This window comes from Elgaria multicarinata, chromosome 12, assembly GCF_023053635.1.
Source record: "Elgaria multicarinata webbii isolate HBS135686 ecotype San Diego chromosome 12, rElgMul1.1.pri, whole genome shotgun sequence".
Classification (NCBI taxonomy): Eukaryota; Metazoa; Chordata; class Lepidosauria; order Squamata; family Anguidae; genus Elgaria; species Elgaria multicarinata.
In genome coordinates, this window is record NC_086182.1 from 35,790,027 (window position 1) to 35,803,927 (window position 13,901).

Below are 13,901 nucleotides of genomic sequence, written 5' to 3' on the forward strand. Positions count from 1 at the left end.
GAGGGTGGGGGGCGTGCTATTAAGAAACCAAACAGTTTTGCAATGGCACGGAGCTGGCAAAGACCAGCTTGTGAGCTCATCGACTCTTATTGGCTTCCGAATTCAAAGGGAAGGGGAGGGGGGAGGAAGGGAGACCCCACCTTTGCCTCGTGTTATTAAACAGAAAATCGACAGCACTCAGCAGCGAGGATTAGGAATTCCAGGATGCTTTCCAACCACTTAAATCAATGGAGCCAGAAATCCCCACCCTCTTCCTCCAATGCTACTGCCAAAAGCCATCATCAATAATTAAGTGGGAAAGTGACTCCGTGGATTTACATAATTAAAAGTAGTAATTAAAATATTTAAGCAGTGGTACTGTCGGAGCCTAACAAAATACAGTGGCAGTGGGCTGACGCCGAAGCATAGAGGAAGCCGACTGCAAGGGAAGGGGGAGGGAGAGAGGAGGGTTGCGATTAAGGGAGAAAGGAGAGAGCCCCCCCCCCCGCCCCGAATTTGGGAGGCACCACTGGCTCCCTTACAGCTTGTCAGGAAGAGATCTGCCACGCAGGCTCAACCCATGCTCAGATCGAGCGACAAGGCTACGCCACAGGTTAGGGGGATGTGCACCTCCAGTGACTACCGCTGATTGACCACACCTTGTCACTTGTGAAGACAGGTGAAAGCAAGCTTGCAGGAGAGATGACCCGAAAAGCTACAGTTGAGTGCAGCACCAGGATTTTTTGCTTCACGAGGGTTTTCAGGCACGAGAATGCCTTTTAGAGAAGATGTGCTTGGCCCACAGTGGCAATATTGAGCATGTGTGGGGCTCTTGCTGGCTTTATTGCTCAAAGTGGCCCTTAATTTTCAGCTGAACTGGAGCAGGGGGGGCTAGTGGCAGCGACTGAGAGCCCAGTGTGAACACAATTCATTTGACGTACACACCAGCTTAACCTTGGACACCGTAACATAGGTGAGGAAGGGCTGGGAACCCCCTAGCCAGTTCCTTCTCCCAATAACAGATTTATTTTATTTAGTATCAAGTTAGGTACATGATTAACAAAATGTGAAAAGCTCACTGGGGTGGGGGTGGGGCTTTCAGGTATTGTACTGGCTGGCATTGCCACGCTGCTCAAACACTGGGCAGGGAGGGGGCAGAAAAGGCGCCTGCGATGGTTTAGAAAACTGGCTCTTCAAGCGAGGGACCAATGACTTCGTGACTCATTCCTGCACTCTTCCAAGGGGCTGAAATCGAGATGAGTGGCAGCAAGAGAGGGAACTCAAGACCTAGAATCCACACCCTTGTGGTTTTCTCATAACATCACAAGGTTACTCAGCTTATTGGCAAAGCAACTTCACAAGCTACAAGCGCAGCATTGAATTGATTTAGGGGGACGGGTCTACCAGAGAGCTCCTTGCTGCCTTTGAACCATCTGATTGTCGTGGCTGGTCTGCTGGCCATTGCTGTGCAATTCAGCTCAATCTCTTCTCCTTCCATTGCAGTGTCCTTCTGGGATTCAATCCTCAAGTTACGAGGTGGGACTAGAACGAAACATGATAAAAAGAAAGGAAGAATCTCAATGGGTTATAATATTTTGTGACACTTCTAAGAACCTGTACACACAGGAGAACGTTGGATGGGAGTAGCATCAAGCTGATGTGAGAACTGGCACAGGTAGATGTTCTCCCCAAGTTACGATTTCCATCAAGGGATTGCCTTGCAAAAGTATTCTAACGTGGACAGCAGATCGTACCTGCACCTTTACAGTGGCACTCTGGCCTTTTCCCTCCTTTAGAGCTTAAATCCTCCACTTTTGTTATTCCAAAATTAAAACATAAGTCCCAGCCCAGTAAGTTGTTGAGAGAGGTTTGGCACAAAGGCCAGGTTCTTGCATCAGAGAGCATTGTTACGGAGACCGTGGTTTCCTTTCCTTTCAGGCATGTATGCTGCACAGGTCTGTCACATTTGTGAAATCCAAAGCCTGGGGGCTGCATTGATCAATGAAACATAATCCAGTAGTGTCTGGAACAGGAGAAAATCTGAGGCATAACTACAGTACCGTGAAGTCCACCGAGGCGGCTGAAACAATCCTTACATTCTCCTCTTTCTCCCTGCCCCCTCCGAAACAAAAAGGGGATGGAACAGACATAATTGCACAGTTTCTATTTTATAATCAGTGATCACAGTGTTAACATTTGCCTGCTGGTGTTATATGAAGCTTTAAAATAAAGATTTAAATGGATATTCTTATAAATAAGTGGGCACTTTTTCTTTTCTTTTGCTGCTTTGATTATTCTGATGAAGCGGTTGGGTGACTCATGTATTAATAATATGTGGTGGGGTTTTTTTTCACAAGCAGATGAACAACTGTGTATAAAATATATCATGCAGATGAGAAAGGGAATTCGTTGTTGCTCACGGAGAAGCAAAATAGGTGGCACACTTTCCATTCTGGTGTGAACAAGACTGACGTGGTATCTGAAAACATCTGGGGAGGGGGGAAGCACGTGGCTACAGTAGTGGGGTGTATAAGTGATATGTGGGAGAGAAATTATTCCTGTCCCCACCACACTCCGAGGCGCAAGTCTCCGTCTCATCTTGCCAGGAATTTAAGTACTATTCACTGGGATGTTATGCAGAGGAGGGATGTGTACTGCACATGCATACACGACCATCTTCTGGCTGAGACTTCAGCCGGGGAAATGTGTAACAGGACAGTATCCACGGAAAACTCTTGGCAGAAACGAACAGACACCTGCTAGATATCTACCTTGGGCAACACAAGAAAAGAAGCGATCATACTGCAGCAGTGCTAGGAAACAAGTCCCAAGCGTGAAGGCAGCTGAACTTGAAAATTCATACTACGGGCTAATTTTAAATACTTTTTCAATGTATAAGAACTGAATCTCATTAAATTGTGGGAGGGGGGAGAGGAAGAGAGGAAAACCCATGTAACTAATCAGCAAGTGTGATCTCACTTTGTGATTGCTTGTTGCAATTCAGTCTCCCTCGTTACCAGAATTTTAGGAGACGGCATTAATCTGGAGCTGCGGCTGCTAGGGTATTAGCAACTATTATCAGCGGATATGTTAATCCCACAGTTGCGTCTGTTCTGAGATCTTTGAACTATGCGTGATAGAATGACACATGCAGAGGGGGATCTCGAGGAAGGGCGGATCTTTGCCTGCGGAAGGAGGTGCCTCGGGTGGGCAGATGCGTTTCAGCTCACATACCCTCTCCAAGGTGTTTTTCCAAGTGGGACCGGAGGGGCTGGAGCTCCAGTGTGGTTCTGCCCAGTTCAACGCCCCCCCCCCCACTGCTTTGCCAGCTAAAGATTCTGAGAAACCTGCACTTCAGAAGCCTTTCCTTGATATCCTGGAGGGCTGCTGACAGGCAAAGTGCACAGGATGGGGCTGGAGAAAGCCATTGGCCTGACACTATGTCAGACAGACACATAATCTCCTTACCACATCTCAGTTTACTATGGCAAAAATAAATTCTCCTCTCTACAATCTATTACAATCCTCACCCCAACTCCCCACAGGTGCACAATAAAGGTAATTGGGGATTCAAAGATGTAGGTACTATGGCATGTAGAGTGGGGGGTTGAGGTTACAGAGCATGCTAAAAAAATCTCCAAATGGGTTCCTAAAAAGGTACCAAGACCCATCCATAACGGAGTCTGGCATCCTTACAGCAAGCCTGGTGTTATGCTAAAGCTACAAATATTGAGAAACGGTTTCTCCCTGTGACCCCAGGAAGGACATCCATGGCCTCACCTTCCTTTCCATTGTATGTATGTATGTATGTATGTTTGTATTCATTTATGTATGTATGTATGTATGTATTACATTTTTATACTGCCCAATAGCCGAAGCTCTCTGGGCGGTTCACAAAAATATAAGCTTTAGTGCACAAGAACTCTGAGAAGCAAAAATAAAAATAAAAAATAATAACATCGAAAACTGAAACTCTTCAGCAAAGGATAGAAATGTACAGTAGTGGATGGGTACACACACACAATCACACACACAGCATTACAAAAACAGCAACTAGAAGCAAGATAAAAATTGCCCATTATTTTATACTGAGAATATCGTCAAGGTTTTGTTGATTGCAATTAAGCATGCAGAGGCTCTTAGCCGCATCATCAAGGTGTCAGACGACATAATGGCCAGCATACATACATCAGACTTGATTTTCTCACAGCACTACAAGGCTGCAACCGATAATTTCTTTCTTTACTATATTTCTATACTGCCCAATAACCAAAGGTCTCTGGACGGTTCACAAAAATTAAAATCCTAAAATACAACATGACAAAACATAATATAAAACCTTTAAATATCTTAAACAGAATAAAACCAGAGCAAAACCCAGCAGCAGAGAAAAACCAAAAACATGACAACACACATTTAAAGCAAAACTGATGCATTAACAAGCCTGGGGCAATAAAAAGGGCTTCACCTGGTGCAGGTGGCAGGTGGGATTCTTTGGGCACGGCACGCCACCACCAACAAGGCCATCTCCATAGTAGCCACCCGCCTCACTTAGTGGGGCACCCAGAGGTGGCCTGTCTGAAGATGTGCTTAGGGCCCAGGCTGGTACATATGGGAGGATGGCTTGTATGACATGTTCTTAGATTTTGTAAAATAATCAGAATAAAGCAGAGAAGACAGTAGAGATGATTTTATGCTAGCAGACAAAATAGCTCATCATCTTCCTGGGTGCAAATGTAAAGGACTTTGGGGTGAGAGGGAATAGCACAGAAAACTCAGCCCTCGTGCTATTGCCTGGAAAACCAAAAATGGCACTGAAGACAGGTCTTCTCAGGGGTAATATATATAAGGTGCCTGAACGCACACAACTACTCAAACCACTAGTGGAGAAGGATGATTAACAAGAAACCCATTTATTATTATACAAAAATTACAAAAAAGCTGATGTATCCCATAGTTGTTAGACAATAGTGGTGTTGGGTACTATAAACCATAAACCAATAATTGGAATGCTATTCCTACTATAAGACAATGCAAGTCTATAAGATAGCCCAACAAAGACACACTGACACACTTTAGTCTATTAAACACATCTGGCAATACATCAGTACATAAACATATGTTCACGGATATATTATAAATAAGGTTTGTTCTTTATTATATTTTATTCTTTCCAGCATTGTAAGTTGTTGACAGGATTTTGCAATAAACTTCCCGTTTTCGCTGCTCAAGCTTCCTCGGAACAAACACCATATCAGGTTAAACCGTCAATTATAGGGTATTCATCCTCAAAAAACTTTCTTGCGGGGGAGAAAACCCCTCCAACTGAAGGCGGCCTGTCTGTTTATGGTGTGAAGAAAAACGCGGAAAGCAGCCGTAACCACTCCACTAGTGGTTCGAGTAGTTGTGTGCGTTCAGGCACCTTATATATATTAGTCATTTAAAAACTACGGCCTTCTATTTGTTTGTAGGTCTTCTCAGGGGAACATTTTCTGGGGATACGCCCCACCACCACCACACACACACTCCCTTCCTCTTCCACCCCCAATTTCAGAAATGTAAAATAGACAGCCAGTTGGGGAAAACTTTATATACTGTTGTAACAAGATCAGAGCGGCTGTCGAGGTCCGAATCCACAAACCACTTTATGTGCTCTCCTACATGGTAGAAATGTTCGTTCAGACGAAACCTGGAGTGCAACACTGAGCAGCACAAACTTTTCCTCACGGATGTAGTTAAGGAACTCTGATGTGCATGACGGCCCTTTTTTAAAATCCGGAGAGTTTTTTACCCCCTCCTGATATATTTGCATTTATCTTAAGGCATGCAAATGGCCTGCTTTGAGCACAATAACCGCCCAGATTTTTTCAAAAAACAACAACCCTGGGTTGTTGTGGGGGAGCCAGTGTGCTAGTTCATGCAACCTAATTGCTCACGCTGCCAGTGGGAATGGATAAACCACCCAGGGGCATCCCATCTCTGGGTTGTTTAGCGTGACATTCAAACTCGGAACGCTAGCCGCAGTTGGAACCAGATGGAATATATTCAAGGACGAACTCTTTCCTCTTTGTCACCCCCAAGCGAACGAAAGGCCGGGCATGGGACTGGTCCTTACCGAGCACTGTAATCGTCATGAAATATTCCTGTGGGGGGTCCGTGTAGAGTTGGCAGAAATATCTTCCTTCGTCCGAAATGGAGACATTTGTCAGCGACACTCTGAGCTCGCTGCTAGAGAAATTCACTAACTGAAACCTGCTGTCCTTCAAAGCTGTGGAACAAAGAGACGTTTAGAAACGGCAACGTACAAGACAGACAGGACTTCCCTCCCAGAAAGCCGACAAAAACCAGGAGCCTGGAGAGATGGCAACAACACCGAGATGCTGCACCAGCACACCACCCTCTTTTTCACATCCTGTAATTTCGGCTTGTTTCATTACAATTTGGGTTTAAACAATACTCTTACTTGCCAATCAATATAAAAAATGCAAACAAATGCCCCTCACCAAGTCCTGATAATTACTCCCCTGCATCCCATCCACTGCCTCCTTCCTTTTTAACAACAGCAGCAGCAGCAGCAGCAGCAAAAAGCTGCAGGAACACTTTAGTAAATTGTCTGCCACAACATTCAAGATGGCTGGGAAGTCCATTAAGGCAGACTGAGCAGGAGAAAGCAGGGTGGGCATTCAAGTAATCAACTCTAAGGTGTTTGGCTGTGCCAATTTACCAAGAATATTTGATCAAGGCATGCAAAACATCCTGGCCTCTGAGGTTCATTAGAGGATGATGATGATGATTCAATATATCCTCTCCCACCACCCTCCAGCCATGTGCATAAGTTCAGACATAGCCACATTCCTGCTGCTACTAAACCCTGTGGGTAAAGAACAGATCTGATACCCAGGTCTCCCCTGCTTACCCCAAAAGAACAAAAATGGGGAAGGGGGGGAAGGAGATGTGGAAGCAATGTCTCCTACTGGTAAGTTGTCAGACTTATGATTAAGCCATCACACTTGTTGGATATTGGCACCTAACTGTAAGTCAGAACCAGGTATTAGAATCAATTGTGGTGCAGGGTAGTGGTTAGAATGTTGGACTGGGAGTTGGGAGATCCGGGTTCTAGTCCTTGCTTGGCCATGGAAGGGCAGTGGGTGACTTTGGGCCAGTCAGACTCTCAGCCCAACCTACCTCACAGGGTTGTTGTTGTGACGATAAAAATGGAGAGAAGAAGGATTATGAAGGCCACCTTTGGGTGGGGGGAAGGTGGGATGTAAGTGCAATAAACAAAACTTAATAAATTCCTATTGCACTGCAAGACAGCCTGCATCTTAAATGGGACCATATCAAGGAAATTCTGATTGCCTACCTCTACCGACTTATTTATTATTGCATTTATATCCCACCTTTTTTCCTCCAAGGAACCCAAGGCGGCATACATAATCCTCCTCCTCTCCATTTTATCCTCACAACAACAGAGGAGGGCAACCAGGATGATCAGGGGTCTGGAAACTAAGCCCTATGAAGAGAGACTGAAAGAACTGGGCATGTTTAGCCTGGAGAAGAGAAGATGGAGGGGAGACATGAGAGCACTCTTCAAAGACTTGAAAGGTTGTCAGAGGAGGGCCAGGATCCCTTCTCAATCCTCCCAGAGTGCAGAACATGGGATAATGGGCTCAAGTTGCAGGAAGCCAGATTCCAGCTGGACATCAGGAAAAACTTACTGACTGTTAGAGCAGTACGACAATGGAACCAGTTACCTAGGGAGGTTGTGGGTTCTCCCACACTAGAGGCCTTCAAGAGGCAGCTGGGCAACCATTTGTCAGGTATGCTTTAGGGTGGATTCCTGCATTAAGCAGGGGGCTGGACTCGATGGCCTTCTAGGCCTTTTCCAACTCTACTATTCTATGATTCTATGATTCTATAACCCTGTGAGGTTGGTTGGGCTGAAAGTCTGTGACTGGCCCAAAGTCACCCAGTGGGTTTCCATGGCCATGTGGGGACTAGAACCCGGATCTCTTGGCTCCCACTCCGACACTTTAGCCACTACACCACACTGGCTAAAGAACTGACATCTTTAAAATGTCTAACATTAAATTAAATTAAAAAGGAAGCTTCAGCAACGTCTTTCTGAAGATTTGCTACCAACGACGCAGAACTCACGTCTGAAGTCTCTGAAATAAATCGTCTGTCTGTTGGGATTCAAGAGCTGAATCACGGAGTCGTCACTGTTTTTGACTCTGCAACTGATGGTGGCAACTTCCCCCTCTACGACGGTCACGTCTTCTGTAACCAAATTCTGTCCGTCACCTTAAGATGTTAAAGAAAGACAAAACAAAACCACAAGACAAGTCAACCTGCATCAGGTCTTTATATTATGTCACAGAGATACAGTCAAGATGGAAGTCAAGGGCCCCCAAGAAAGCAGCAAATGAATTGTGAACTGGAGAAGGAAGATGGCGCAAGGCAACCTGTAGCCCCTGTGGACAGTAGTTCAGACTGAAGCTGACAAATCAGTGTTCCTAATTATGCTCTCTCTCTCTCTCTCTCTCTCTCAGGTCCATGGCACCTGCCCATAAGGCAACGCCACCTGCCCCACTGCTCTGCAATCCCCCCTCTCTGCTGCCATTCTCACAACAATGCTCTTCCCCCAGATTATCAACATGCTGAGAAACTAGTGGAAATAGATTAACACATATCACAAACTCTCATTTTACAACATTAGCATTTTAGAGCTGTCAATAAAACAAATCTCATTAGCATATCACTACTGCATTAAAAAAAACCCCAAAAACAAGTCATATTGCCTTATTATAGAAATACCAATGTTAGCATTTTGGAACCTCTCCCAGTTAAACGACTTCAACCATTTATTCTTTGGAAATGTGATCCTAAGCAGTATACAGGACCCTTACATAACAAGACACTACTCATTAAAGATTCATATTTTAAATTAGTTGAGTTTTATATTAAAATTTAGTTTATACATTGCTCCCACGCACAAAAATTACTCTCAAAGAGGTTCACATTACAAATTATTTATTAGGCACTTTGATTTGAGCAAGTGCAGACATCGCCGTAGCTGAGAGGCAGTGCGTGTAGGCAGCGAGGCAGGGGCAAAACAGCGAGTTTGCGTTAAAGAGGACGGGGGCAATCAGGAGCCCCCAGGTGGTCTTGTGACACATCAGTTGTTATAGCTCAGCACACTTCATTTGAGCTGTGCTGATACTAAGCAGAAATACAGCTGAGTGAATCAATGCCAAATACGTTATAACAGCGGCCTTGCATGGACCTGCTTATTATTTTATTTATTTATTTATTTATTTATTACATTTTTATACCGCCTAATAGCCGAAGTGCTCTGGGCGGTTCACAAAAATTAAAACCGTGAAGAGCATAAAAAACAACCTACAATCTAAAAACACAAATACAAAATACAGTATAAAAAGCACAACCAGGATAAAACCACACAGCAAAAATTGATATAGGTTAAAATACAGAATTAAAACAAGGTTTAAATTTAAGTTAAAATTACGTGTTAAAATACTGAGAAAATAAAAAGGTCTTCAGGTGGCGATGAAAGGAGTACAGTGTAGGCGCCAGGCGGACCTCTCTGGGGAGCTCATTCCACAGCCGGGGTGCCACAACAGAGAAGGCCCTTCTCCTAGTAGGCACCAATAAAAACACCTATAAAAAGCACATTCTTGAGAAGAAAACTATCAACTGCACTGGACACCCCCAACATAGCTGGAGAAGCTTTATGGGACAGCAGAGTGGAGAGGAAAGAAAAACACAAAAACACTACAATTATTTTGCTAAAAACAGGAGTTGCCATTTTAAAAGAACTGATGAATGAAACTGCAGCAAAGTACAAATCAAGAGAAAGGAAAGAAGGAATAGGGGGGGAAAATGAGACTCTGTGCCCAGCATCTCACAACTCTTGACTATCTTCACCACAAGTCTTTTTTTTTTTAACTGTTTGGCCCCCTAAACAGTGTCACTGAGATGGTCTCTCTTTTAGTTACTGCAGCCTCCATTGTCTGTGCCTCATTTCCTTTATATGGAACATAGACCTTTATGTAAATGTGCTTTTATAATGGGTACATTCCTTTTTCCTTTCCTTTTTTTATTCCAGCAGTTTCTCGAGGACCCAATTACGCACTTCTAGACATAGCAGAAACTGCGCTGACTATTAAGTACCTTGTTTACGGCTCCCTTCTCTTCTGAAAGCTCAACACATTTTGGTGCAGAAACCTTTGTGTCCATGGTAGGCATTTGCCAAGTCCACGAACTCATGGCCACTGTCCACCTGTTAGCAAAATGCCTGATACGACCACGGAGTGCGATTTTTAAATAAAAGGAGTCCGGGTATGTTATCAATAATGTGGAAACAGAACCCTCACCTCTGTATGGAAGATATGCATGAGAACTCAACAAGATTAAAACCCCAACTCAAAAAACAAATTAATCCCAGTCATTAAGGGCCTGTCAAAATAGAAAAGTTGCATGACGCTTGCAGACACTCAACTTTTAAAGGTTTAAGTGGAATGGGGTAGAGCAGCCCACCGAGTGAGTGTCGGGCAGCTTTTTAATCAGCCTACATTGAACCCCATGTTTAACACCTTCATGAAAGAGGCACATGACAATACATCAAAAGGCAAGATTACAAAGGATTCCCTGTATGGGGCAGAGTTCTTTCCCCTAGGTTAAAACTGGCAGCACCCTCAAGCACCTACACTTAAAACAAGCACATTTCCTCAATCTGTTCCCCAGTTAATTTGAGGCATCCTCTTAGTACCGTATTTCTTCGATTGCAAGACGCCATCGATTGTAAGACGCACCCTAATTTCAGTACCACCAACAGAAAAAAAAAACCCCTAAGACACACCCGCGATTCTAAGACGCACCCCGTTTTTAGAGATGTTTATATGGGGGGAAAAGTGTGTCTTAGAATCGAAGAAATAGGGTAATGCAGCTCAGGAGCAGTGTACTGTAAGCAAACCGTGCTTCCGCACGGACATTTCTTCTTTGGGTCCCCCTGACTTCAGAGGTGGTGCGGGTGGGGACGCAAGACGGGGCCTTTCTTTGCCCTCCCCAAGCGGCACAGGTAAAGACATTTTGATTTGCCCATATCTTTTCATCTAACTAGCTGTTTTAAACACTTTTTTTCTTTTTACTGTTCTGTTACGTTTAAGGTTGTTGCCTGTTTTCTTTTTAGTTGGTTGATTTACTTACTGAAGATGGTTAGCTAGTTCGGGAACCCTTTGGGACTGAACTGTGGGGTACAATGGATAAATCAATTACACGAGTCACGTGAGAACCTAACTAGTGCTCCCCCTTTTGTCCAGTCAGGGCTCAGGGATGGGATGGTGCTTTCTGGGATTTTCCCAAACCCATTGCTATAGCAGGAGATGCTTCGGGGAATCCCAGTGAATTTTGACTCCCTTGGGGATGATGTCACTGCCTGTATACTAGCAAAAGGAAGTATGGGGGAGCAATGATGCGTCTGCCCACTCTGACAAGGAAAGCGCAGTGGTGGCTTCACTTTTCAAGGCACATCCCCTCAGCCCGTCTCATAGCACACCACTGGGTAATCACGGCCACAGATGGAGAAATTCTATTGAGCACAGGGACTGGTACGTTGGTACCAGGATACCCACTGCATCAAAGCCAAGCAAATTCTCAAATCAAAGCAGCCCAAATTAACTTTATGCTTTGCTGGCAGCAGGCACCCACTGAGAACCAATATGCAAAATAATCGAGGGAAAACTTTGCACAAGACATTTGCCTAAAAGTGAGGCCCCTCCGCGCCCGCCCCTGGTAGCTTCATCTCTCTGTACTTGTTTTCAGAGCCCAGCTTCTACTTACTATATTTAAATCAGCAGGTGATGCTGTGGAAGTCCAAAGACAGAGAACAAAATAAATTCTTCCATTCATTTTACTCTCAGTGAGCTAGGTGATATTTTACTGTCAGAAGCTCTCAATTGCCCCCTCCTGCTCCTTTTAATGAACTGAAGCCGGTGTGTCAGCTGCAATATCTAGGTTAAAGCATTAAAGAACAAAGGTGTATGTGTGGGGGGGCGGGCAAGTGGGCGGGGGTGGTGGTAGAGAAACGCAGGTCCAAATTCCACATTCTGCAGTCAGTGACACTTCTGCATTCCCTGCTTCTGTGCAACATTTGGAGCAGCTCAAAGACACAGACTGCAATTGTTCCTTCACTTCACTTGTTCATGACATGAAAGCAAAAAAGTATATCCAATTAGGAGTCCAGGTGGGAAAGGGTAATGGCGTGTATCAAATGTTAGTCCTACTTAGAGTAGAGCCATTGACATGGCGTCTAGAATAGCTCAGATGGAAGTACTCCGTGAAAGGAGCCCAGATGTTTTGGACTACAACCCCCAGGATTCCTGACTATAAGCCATGCTGGGTGGGGCTGGTGAGGCTAATAGGAGCTGAAGTCCAAAACCTATGGAGGGCACCTAGCTGGGGGAGGCTGCATTGACCGGTAGTATTCACCATCACAACACTTTGCAAAGCTCATGAGTACAAATGTTAAAACTGAAAACAAACAGTTCACAAATATGTGTAGAATAGGTCTTTCGATGCCTATTAGCCAAACTAGCTAGGGATGGAAGCCGGCATCCCATATCTTCCTGAGGTTTCTAGAAGGTTACACTCCTACGGTCTACATAGGGCAGTCCCATCTGTGGGGCTGCACAGAACCGACCAAGGACACCAACTTCATGTTGAGACGGAGCGTACAGATCAAGTGACCATATGCCAGAGACAAAATCTGGGACTTTTCACCATCTGTCTGGCCAGTGTTAGAATCTGGGCTAGACTGACTGTTGATCAGACCCAAAATATAGCAATGCTTGCGCGGTTATTGGTCACAAAATGAAGAGGAAAGCATTTCTTCAATACAGTACTTCAGAACCTGTAGACAAATCTTTTAAGAAGAAATGTTATTAAACCCAAAATAATGACTACTGCAGGGTGGGAGGGAGGGGTCTTCAGGAAACATTTCCCATCTATTTTTTTTTTCATAAACACAGCGCTCCTGACAAATTAAAGTCATTAAGATTTGATTTCCATCTCAGCAATTATCAGCATATTCTTTTAAACATTTACTTTAAGACAATCCTATCTTTCAATTCATTAAGCTCGTTCTCCCATTTACCAAGTTTTATATCAAATCAAAATCCTATTTGAATTAATAAGAATTATGGGGGAAAGTAATTTAGAAATAAATGATGTGAGGTTCAAACCGCTGAAGCTTTTGATTATGAAATACTGTACGAATAAAACTAGCCAAAGCATTTCTCTAGGACCCTGGCAATAGAAAATGTGGATCAATGCTGCACAGGAGAGGTTTGCTAGATTTGCGGTTTACAGGTTCTAGCGTGCGTTAATCATAGAATCATAGAATAGTAGAGTTGGGAGGGGCCTACAAGGCCATCGAGACCAACCCCCTGCTCAGTGCAGGAATCCACCCTAAATCATCCCTGACAAATGGTTGTCCAACTGCCTCTTGAAGGCCTCTAGTGGGGGAGAGTCCACAACCTCCCTAGGTAACTGATTCCATTGTTGTACTGCTCTAACAATCAGGAAGTTTTTCCTGATGTCCAGCTAGAATCTGGCTTCCTTTAACTTGAGCCTGTTATTCCGTGTCCTGCACTCTGGGAGGATTGAGAAGAGATCCTGGCCCTCCTCTGTGTGACAACCTTTTAAGTCTTTGAAGAGTGCTCTCATGTCTCCCCTCAATCTTCTCTTCTCCAGGCTAAACATGGCCAGTTCTTTCAGTCTCTCTTCATAGGGCTTTGTTTCCAGACCCCTAATATTCTCACTTAGCAGAATATCCACCTTTATATATACTCTGGAATATTATTTATTGAGAATCAAGGTCTGGATTGCTTCCATGGAATGTG

At 44.3% G+C, this 13,901-nt stretch overlaps 1 protein-coding gene across 7 annotated transcripts in view; it reads right to left on the reverse strand.

Moving 5' to 3' along the window:
- The window catches only part of CADM1 (cell adhesion molecule 1), a 193,069-nt gene that overhangs the window by 62,145 nt on the left and 117,023 nt on the right, over positions 1-13,901 (reverse strand). For all 7 annotated transcript variants that reach the window (XM_063139183.1, XM_063139182.1, XM_063139180.1 and 4 more), the window contains 3 exons: positions 8,137-8,283; positions 6,095-6,247; positions 1,384-1,521 (listed from right to left, as the gene is read on the reverse strand). In XM_063139183.1, coding sequence (XP_062995253.1) covers positions 1,384-1,521; positions 6,095-6,247; positions 8,137-8,283 — 438 coding nt within the window. The remainder of the gene's footprint in view (positions 1-1,383; positions 1,522-6,094; positions 6,248-8,136; positions 8,284-13,901) is intronic.